At 40.1% G+C, this 10,459-nt stretch overlaps 1 protein-coding gene across 1 annotated transcript; it reads right to left on the bottom strand.

Annotated features, from left to right (window-relative positions):
- Positions 1 to 634: 634 nt before the first annotated feature.
- LOC308131412 (lactase/phlorizin hydrolase-like) lies at positions 635 to 10,459 on the bottom strand (the record flags this gene model as incomplete). The annotated part of the gene is made up of 17 exons (XM_080498140.1): positions 635 to 660; positions 1,464 to 1,613; positions 1,786 to 2,022; positions 2,733 to 2,956; positions 3,096 to 3,227; positions 3,318 to 3,424; positions 3,508 to 3,710; positions 3,820 to 4,018; positions 4,117 to 4,407; positions 4,511 to 4,779; positions 4,862 to 6,415; positions 6,506 to 7,154; positions 7,238 to 7,910; positions 8,001 to 8,085; positions 8,728 to 8,818; positions 9,430 to 9,500; positions 9,847 to 10,459. 17 exons carry the CDS (start codon positions 10,457 to 10,459, stop codon positions 635 to 637), a joined length of 5,574 nt encoding a protein of 1,857 aa, XP_080354266.1.

Genomic DNA, 10,459 nt, shown 5'->3' on the forward strand with positions numbered 1-10,459 from the left:
GAAAAGGAACCAGAGATATCAACCATCTTCTGTTCTTTATATTCTGATCCTAAATTTAGAGATGTTGTGGAACGTGACCTCATGAAAGGGCCTGTTGCTAGAAGTTGTTTTAATAATTGGGGGGGGGGGGGGGGGGGGGGGGGATTTGATCGATTTTACAGAACCTAAAATCATGGTATTTCTTAAAGTTTGTTGTGTTGTCTTTTCTCCCTTTCTGATATTAATGGACAAAAGAAATAATTTGATGTGTAATTTAAAAAAACACCCAAAAAAACAAAGCACAAGCAAGCTAGATTTGTATTAGTTTATTGGTATATCAGCTTTTATTGTACAAACATTTTGAACATGATATTGTAAATGCATACGATTATTAATTTATTGTGAGGGACTGTTGACCAGTCAAGGATGTTTGCAGCCTTTTGTCTATTGTAAGCTGAGACGGGTCCCAGCTCTCATCACAGCAATATGAAAGATGAAGATGGAGGATTGATGGTGTGGCTCACAATGTTTTCTTCAATCCAACGGCAGCCTCTAGTGGCCGCAGGAGATTTCTACAGAAATCAAAGTCCATCAAGCTTTCTACACCAACGGGGCATTTCAACTAATCCGAGCTGTGAATGCAAGGCCCCTGGAGTTACTGGAGTTTCACCTTCAGCGTGTCTGAACACAGCAAACAACACAGTTTGAAACCCAACATTCACCTCATATGAACCTGCCAAACTGGTAACTATTTAAAGAAATTACAAGGGGATGTTCGGTAACAGAACGGTTTTGTTTCACAACATTACGCTGTTGATGCCAGCAGTAATACCCAAGTGTAGAAGCAATGTCACAAACTGCAAGAACATGCATGTTGGGGCCTGTAGCTTGCATGGTTTATAAAAATGTGTCACTGAATTTGCTGGAAAAACAAAAAACATTCCAGAGTGTGTTTTGTAATTGCGATATTATATAAATTACCGTATTATACATTTTCAGTGTAGTGCAATGTTTGCTGCTCCTGGTATGCTTACTGGGAACAAAGAGGGGTTGTGACTAATTCTGTGGGCTTTTACATGAGAAATGTCAAGATAACCCCTTTGTTGAAAATGCTGAGGCCATGAAAGGTGGTAGAGGCTCATTCATTTTACACCTACAGACAAGATAAATCACTATTTACCCTAACATATATGTCTTTGAAATTTAGGCGAAAGCTGACTCATTCCACCCACAGTGTGATACAACAACAACAGGCTGTTGAAAAGAAGATGATATGGATCATATTGTGGATCTTTATTTACTACAAGTGTAAAGAACATCATTAATAAACAGGATCAAAACATGTTACACAGAACCCTTCAAGTAGGGTTTGAGACCATTAAAGCTTGCGTGTTCACTTTTTTTATATTAAGGAGTTTCATTATACTTCATTCAAATTTCTTCTGCATATTGATAAATTTAGCATATTCTTGTTTTTGCTAAACGTTTTTTGGCACGAAAGAAGCAAAAAGATGTACAAATCACACCTAAAACAGCAACAATCAGGAGAGCAAATGTGGTGTAAAGTCCGGTCTCAGCATCAGCGAACGTGAGCTTCATTCCAAGGAAATTCACACTGATTGGTGCACTTGTTCCTACAGAAGACACACATGTACCAGGGTGATCAGGTTTGCTTTTTGGTTTTGTTTTTTTAAACGTTGGTTGACACTAAATATTGAGCGTCCCCAAAAGCTTTTACTTGTCATTTTTCATTATTAATCTAGTAGTTCATATAGCAGGATATAGATGTGAGTGTGTCAGTTTCACCTTCTGGTCCGGGATTTAAGCAGTCATCGGGTCCTAAAGCAGGATCAGGGAATCCATTACAGCTGATTATTGTTGAGTATGAAGAGACTGATGACTTGGCTATTCGAGGGAGATTAGGATCTGAATGATTGACATAGAAAAGGCCAAATCTCTCTGAAAATCCATGGGCCCACTCAAGATTGTCCATGAGTGACCATGCTGTGTAACCTTGGATGTTCACACCATCTATCTGGAAAGCTGGAAAAAGAATATTTATACTCTTAAACATACAAATAAATAAAATCAATTGTTCTTTTCAGCACTTGCAAGCCAGTTTCATAGTTTAAATTCACCACAAATAATTTTGCGACATCTATTTTACTCAAATATTATATTACATACTATACTATAACTTATGCGACACAGGCCCTGTTTACGCAACAACCTCTAAGAGAAAACACATCATCTTTGCGTTTTACTTTTTAGAAAAGTTTTGCATTTATACAGCAAAACTTTGAAAAAAAAATGCTCACTTACATGGAAACATCAGAAATACTGAAGATGATGTTGTTTGGCCACAAGTGAGTACTATTGTTTGTTTTTGTCACATGCTTACAGAAAACAACACACTACAAACATTAACGGTGGCAAGTACATGGCCAATTGTATAGACGGATACGAAAGTTGGATCATGGGTCTCAACTATAAAACTACCAGGTTCCAGGAGGAGACCACTGTTGTTATTGTCCACCTTCTCACCCATGTGCAGAAGAACCATTTCCTACGGCCGTGTTGCGCATGAGCAGTAGCAGCGTTAATACTGTCCACATGAAGATGGAGTTGTTGCATTTTCAAAAATTTGTGTTTTAATTTTTTTTCCCCTTGAAACCATTGTTGGGTAAACCAGGCCTTAGTCTCTGTATTATTGATCCTGGTCGTAACTACATTACATAGGAGTTATACAATACCTTTCAAAACCTGGTTGATGTATTTTTCATAGTAGTAGCTCCTGTAATTATCATTCAGGTCGATTGGGCCCCGCCCTGACATGCCGTTTTCTGTAATGATAATCGGTGGATCTCCATACTCCTCCTTAATGAAGTTTAATATCTTTCGTAAGCCAAATGGTGTAACCTTCAGCCAGGATGAACCCGAATCCAACCAGGTACGATCACCAATTGTTCCTGCACCCCTATAATTGTTTTAATTAGAAGTTGAAATAGAAAAAGACAAAATGTTTTTGATCAACAACACAGGACTCTAATGTTGGCAGTGTAATCATGTGCTGTTTTTTTAAGCTTTAAAAGAACACTTCTTCCTTCTTTGCTTACCTGTCTGCATCATAGTGTTGAAGCTTTTTGTATTCCACTGGAAATGCCAGGACGGTGGTGTAGTGATTGAATCCAAAATAATCATAGGTTCCTTTAATCCTTTGTATCTCCTCTGGAGTAAACTCGGGTAAACTGGACAAATGGAGAAAAAACTGAACTGAACGAATGTGAAAGAAGGAAAAAACTGTTCCGAAGATACAGTATATTAATATTTAGTATTACCGAGATTTTGGCAGTCCAGCAGCGAGACTTCTGTCCCGTATGATTGTTTTCATCATATCGCTATAGTCACCATTGAAGACAGGATGGGCAAACCATCCAATGTAGAACTGTCAAAGAGGAGACATAACTTACTTACTAAAAAAGTCTGCCACACACCTCAGTTGTTAAGTATTAAAGAATCCTGGTGTACCTGCACCACACGTCTTGCAGCATCAACGTCCTCTTGTTTATAGGGATTTCTGGGTTCTGACCAGTCAGAGTTGATGGTGATGGAGATGCGTCCTTTCTGACTGGCGCGATACTTATCATTGTAGAGGTGCCAGGCCTCTGCGTGTGCTTTCAGTAGGTTATGACCAACAATATAAGGCAGTGTACCAGGTCTGAAACTAATACCTTGACACATGGAGAGTGACAGATGTTATTGTTGAGACAGCTCAAGAAGTATATTTTAGTCTAAAACCTTCTCATTGTTTCGTTCGCATTAGCATTACATAAATCATACCTGGAGCAGCTACACCATATCCATGACCTACATTGGCTATATTGTATGGCTCATTGATAGTGATCCAAAGTTTCACTTTATCACCGAGGGCATTGAAGATGACATCAGCATAATCCTTGAATTTTGCAACAATGTTGTCATTTTCCCAGCCTCCAGTTTTCTGGAGGGCTTGTGGGAGGTCCCAGTGGTACAGGGTGATCTGATAGCAAAGAAGAAGCATTTAGGGCTCAACAAATGCAGGAAACTTTCAGTTACTAATATTAATTTGGGTGAGATGCCACAAAGACTTGCACTTACATGAGGCTGGATATTTGCAGCAAGCAATGCATCTACTAGTCTGTGGTAATAGTTGAGTCCAGCCTCATTAATGTGTCTTGTGGTGCCATCAGGAAGTACCCTTGGCCAGGATATGGAGAAACGATAATGGGTCACCTTAAGTTGTTTTAACATAGCAACATCCTCCTCAACTTTATTGTAACTGTCGCAGGCAATGTCCCCAACGTCATTGTTGGACACCCGGAGAGGAGTGTGTGCAAACTTGTCCCAGATGCTGAGGCCTTTTCCATCTGCTCTCCATCCTCCTTCAATCTAAGAATAGTAAACGCAAAACAGGGACTTAAAACAATGGAAACCCAAGCGAACATATGTGCCGTATCTTGCAAGATTAATATGTTTTCAGCCCTGTGCTCACCTGATATGCTGCTGTAGCAGTGCTCCAAATGAATCCTTCACTGAAATGTCCATAAATCATCTTCTCATCATCTGGTATGGGAAAACCATTATCTTTTATGACTTGGGAGTAGAAATGAGCTGAATATTTGGGTGTTCTTGGTCGATTCGGGTGAGTAAAGTCCACATGGTGCAGCCCAAATGCCAATGTGTATCCATGTAGCCACTCAAATGAATCCATAAGGGAAGTTGCAAGGTATCCCTTCACTCTCACTCCATCAAGTTCATAGGCTGTTGTTAAAACACATACATAAAGGGCATGATATACACTACAAACAACTGAATGGATAAGGTAAAGTTTATTTTTGCATACCTTTGAGAGCCTCATCAATATAGGTCTTGTAGTAAAAGACTCTGCTGATGTCATCCCACGTGGTCTTTGAGTCTGTTGCCACTCCATTCTCAGTAATGTAAACCTCTGGATCCCCATACTCCTCTTTGATCCAGTTGAGAAGTCTTCTCAAGCCCCAAGCAACAGCTGGCTGTTTTTTGATGGCTGTGCTTGGTGCATTACTTTCCTCTTTCAGTGCAAAATCCCAGTCATTCTCAAAGGATGGGGGTTTAAACCGATTTATCGCATGGCTTGCTATTTTTGTAGTGTAATGATTTGCACAAAACATGTCAGCAGTTCCCTGGATGAAGTTCTTTTCGTCTACACTGAAGGAGGGTAGTCTTGATGCTGAAAGCTCTTGGAGTTCACTTTTGTTTCCAACTTGCCACTTCATTGCATCAGGATAGTCACCATTCTTAAAAATGGGGTGGGCAAACCAACCCAATTGGAATTGCATTGCACGGTCAGCAGCAAGTATTTCACGAGGAATATTAACATCAAGAGGCTCAATCCAATCAGCATTTAGGGCAATGGAGACTTTACCACCTTGGGAAGTGCGATACTTGTCATCGTATGTATGGTAAGCTGTAGCGTGAGCTTTAATCAGGTTGTGTGCAACCTGGTATGGTGCTGTTCCTGGATTCTTAATGTTTGGAGGAAATTCTCCAAGTCCATATCCTGACCAAGCAATTGTGTAGGGCTGCTGGAAAGTTATCCAAACTTTGACTCTGTCACCAAAAGTGGCAAAACAGAAGTCACAATAGTCATTAAAAATGTTAATCATTTCAGTGTTTTCCCAGCCACCAATAGTTTGCAAAGCTTCAGGGAGGTCATAATGATAAAGTGTTACTATTGGGGAGATATTAGCTGCTACAAGGCTGTTAATGAGCCTGTTGTAGTAGTCGACCCCGTTCTGGTTCAGGGAGGTACGCTTCCCATCAGGAAAGATCCTGGACCAGGATATAGAAAATCTGTATGAATTTACTCTCAGACCTCGCAGCATGTAAAGATCTTCATCAACTCTGTTGTAACTGTCACAGGCTACATTTCCAGTGGCATCTTCTGGGATACCACTCCAAAATGTGTTGGTGAAAGTATCCCAGATACTGGGCCCTTTCCCATCAGCATTCCAGCCACCTTCAATCTGGTATGCTGAGGTTGAAACACCCCAGCTAAAGTCTTGTGGAAATGTACCATAGTGGTACATTTTTGTCTGGAAATTTGACTTGTGTGAAAACTTTTCCCAGACTACTTTTGATTTAGAAGGAACATCTGAAGGTGACAAAGAGGCTGAGTAGTGATGAGCATGCATATCAACTCTTGTTATAACTCTACTTTTGTGTGAACTAAAACCATTTTGATTGATAATTTCAGCACAGACATATGCAGATTGCTTTGGTGTTCGTGGTCTATTTGCGTCTTCAAAGTTCACATAGTGAAGACCAAATCTTTGCCTATAGCCTTGGTTTCCTTCAAATCCGTCCATGAGTGACTGCACTGTGAATCGTTGCACATTTATTCCATCCAAGGATATAGCTACAACATGAACACATAAAGTAACATATTAAAAGTATAAAAGCTTTTATCATTTTTTGTTTAAAAACAGTTCAAATGCTTAACACTTACCTTTCAATGCCTCATTGATGTAACTCTTCAAGTACTCCACTCTGCTCTGATCATTGATGATGTCCCCAGTGTCATCTGTTGGCATCCCATTCCCAGTGATATAGATTGGTACTTTGATACTACTTAAGTACTCTTTGGAAATGTAGTTGAGAAGCCTTCTAAGGCCCCATGGTACAGAGTAGATCCAGTCAGAAGCTGTAGATTTCCATGAGGGATCCACATTTGCTTTGAAGTTACCCACCCCCTCAGGACCTGGGGTGCAGCCACCGTTCGTGTGGTTGATTAACCGGGAGGTGTAATGGTTTAGTCCAAAAAAGTCAGCAGTTCCAGTGATTCTCTTCATCTCTTCAGCAGTGAAAACTGGGAGTCTTGCAGGCTCGGAAGATGGACACTCTGTTCTTTTCTGTTCAATCTGAGTTTTCAGAGTTGATGGATAGTCTCCGTTTACAAATATGGGATGCGCAAACCAGCCCAGCATAAACTGGAGGTAGCGCTGTGCAGCAGCAACATCTTCAGGTTTGGAGGGATCTGTTGGTTCCGCCCAGTCAGAGTTTAATGCAATGCCCACTTGACCACCTTGTGTTTTCCTGTAGTTGTCATTGTAGACATGCCAGGCTTCAGCGTGGGACTTGAGCATATTGTGAGTGACCTGAAAACAGCAATAATTGATGAGTTGAATGCACCACAGCACCAGTGAAACCATAAAATATTCATTATGAGTATTATCATTACCTGGTAGGAGGAAACGACATAGTCCTTGCCACCCGGAGCATGTTCACCAGTTCCATACCCAGCATGGCTCACCACCCACGGACTACTGAATGTGTTCCAGGTCTTGACCCGGTCTCCAAATTTGGAAAAACAAAAATCTGCATACTCTTTGAAGGTCTGTATAATGTAAGCCTTGTTCCACCCACCATGGTCCTGGAGCTTCTGGGGCAGATCCCAGTGGTAGAGAGTGACAATAGGTTTGATGTCTGATTCAATAAGAGCATTGATGAGGCTGTTATAGTAAAGAACACCATCCTCTGATTGACTCTCTTTGTAGCCTGAAGGGAAAATGCGAGCCCAGGAGATAGAAAACTGGAAGGAGTTGACTTGGAGACTTCGCAGCAGGTAGACGTCATAATCCACCTTGTGGTAACTGTCACATGCAATGTCAGCAATCTGATTCTGAAAAGCTTGACCTTCATGCCCAAAGCGGTCCCAAATTGTCTCACCCTTCCCTCCCTCTAACCACCCTCCTTCAACCTTAAAGGACTCAGAGGAGGTGGCCCACTGGAAACCATTAGGGAACGATTCATTCAGGAAAAGATCTCGTTCAGTTTGGGTTTGATCTTCGAACTTTTGCCACACATTATGGTAATTGTTTCTGAAGTCACTCATCTCCATGTATTCTGCAATACTGTGGGTTGTCAAAAAAAGAATTGACATGTGAAAAACAAAACAATTTGTAAACCATTGCCATTCCTAATGGATCATTAAAAATTCTTACTTGATTGATGTATCCTCAATGTTCAGTTCACCTAACATGTCCATCACATCAATGCCCGTAATGTTCACCGCATTGGTTTCCAAGACTGTGAGGTGCATACAGTAGAATGAATCAAATATACAGGCAACGCATTATGTTGTATTATAAATCACTATCATATAATGAAATAAAAAAAAAAAAAAAATTCCCTCAAATAAATAACATAATAACTAAAGGAGGAAGGACGATCCAAGAGGGACTGATTTGTGCAAAATTGTTCCTTATGTTAGAAAGTTTATATTCAAATCTGATAAACATGTTTTAAATGTTCATGTTTTCTTGCCAACTGGCTTACACAAGCTCCTTTCTACACCCGACCTATGAGGGTTGTTTATTTTTAACAGAATGAATAATAAATGATTAACCTTGTTAAACTTTACCAGCTTACATCATTAAAACAAAACCATAGTAATTGATAAGACTCCCAAGAATCGCAGCTTTTATGATTATTGTATTGTTAAGGTTTATGATATTGCAGTGTATAATTTAGTTGTAATCTTTGGTCTTTGAAAACAGCTTACACAGATAGTGATCCTGCTTGGCTTGGATCACTATCTGTGGTTTTAATTGATGAGAAAACAGATGTGATGATATCCATTGAAAAAAATTTTTTTTTTTTCTAAACGGATACATTTTGGAAAATTGAATGAAATTAACTACAAACAAATGAAACTGAAATGACATCTACCTTGCAGGAGCTGTCCAAGAAGCTGATACGGACTGTTGGTACAATCACGGACTGTCATCTTGTATATCAGGATGGGCAAACCTCCAATTTCCTACAACAGCATAATATGTCTGTAGCAGCAGTGTAAAGGCCTTTTACAAAAACATTAGCAAAGTTCAATCAAATGTAGTGGCACCCTTCATCTACCTGCAATGTTTTCAGTTCTTCTGCAAAGTTTGCTGATAAATCACAGCTATGGTCAATGTGCACAGTCCAGAAATCCATCTGTCAAAACATGAAGAACAACACAGCATGTCATTGCAGCCTTTATCTGTACTGACAGTCCCTTTTTTATAACATGTCTTACAATCGGTAAAAACTCTGAGACCTTTCTGACATCTTTCACATGGCAAACTTTTCAATCCTTTTTGAAACACTGGTTGAAAACGTAGATTTTTTGTCGGTGTAATGATCTGACATAAAAATCTCATTTGAGTTTTCGTGATCAAGAAAGACAGCAGAAATGTGTCCTGTCCAGGTGGTGTAAATTTTTTAAATTAATTACAAATAAAGCCAATTAGCAGAGTGTATACTGAGAAAGTCAGTCCCCAATTTTTCAATATGAATTATCCTCTGACACTCAAGCACAAACTTTTATGTAAGGAGTGGGATAGAGATACTGTTAAAGGTAAACATTTGAAAGGAAGAGAAGATGCAGCTTACTGTTGTCGACGCTTTAATGTGGAAAAGAGTAGCCATATCATTCACTCTCAACCCAATCGACAGCCGTCTCCCTGCAAATATCACATTCCATATCATTCATGTCACTTATCAATGTATTAAATAATTCAGTGAAAGGTTTTGGTATCAGTTAGTCATAAAGCAGATTTCTGAGAACATACATTGGATAACTTTTCCATCACCTATAAACCTGTTTATCATTCATTGAAATAGGGAATCATGCTGTATTGGAGCCTATATGATCTCAAGATGACCAGAAAGCAGAACATGATGCCTGACGAATTATTACTTAAATAGTATTTAAAATTGGAAGAAAAGATGACAAGTAAATGTATTTCAGTCACAACATAATTACAATGATGCCAGTAATACTGCACCACTCCCTCTGGTAAAACTCACCTTTTTCAGGAAAGTGTTGATGATAGAACTGGTAAATGTTCTGGTTGAGCTGGAGGATATTTTGCAGCACACTGGAAGCACCTGCTGCCTGCCAGTCGTCTTCCAAGTTGCTCAGTGTCACCCATGAGTGTGCAAGTGCTGCAAACTCCTGGAAGGCAAATTCTGCATACTGCTGGAATGTCTCTAACAGTTCTTGGTTGTGCCAGCCTCCAAACCTCCTCCTCAGAGCGTCTGGAACTGTCAAATCATGGATGATGACGAGAGGCTCAAGTCCCACATCATGCAGCTGCTTCATCAGGTTTCGGTAGCATCTAACCACAGCCTGTTGGGGTTCGCTCGGGTAACCTGTGGGAAGCAGCTGAACCCATGACAGTGGCACTTTAAAATGTGTCACTCCTCTACTCTGCAGGTACTTGAAGTACTGTTTAGACCCCTGAGGCATGGGTTCGCTGCAGTCGAAGGCATTGTTAACCCCGGGAGTCGAGCTTTTGCCTGTCGGCTTAATCAGAGGACCTGCAAGAAGCATAAAGTCCTCTCCTGAGCTCAGATCACTGCCCTCGCTACCATACAGGCAAAACAAATACAGACACACACTCCACAACGGATATTCCAT

Source organism: Blennius ocellaris (assembly GCF_963422515.1).
Source record: "Blennius ocellaris genome assembly, chromosome: 6".
Classification (NCBI taxonomy): domain Eukaryota; kingdom Metazoa; phylum Chordata; class Actinopteri; order Blenniiformes; family Blenniidae; genus Blennius; species Blennius ocellaris.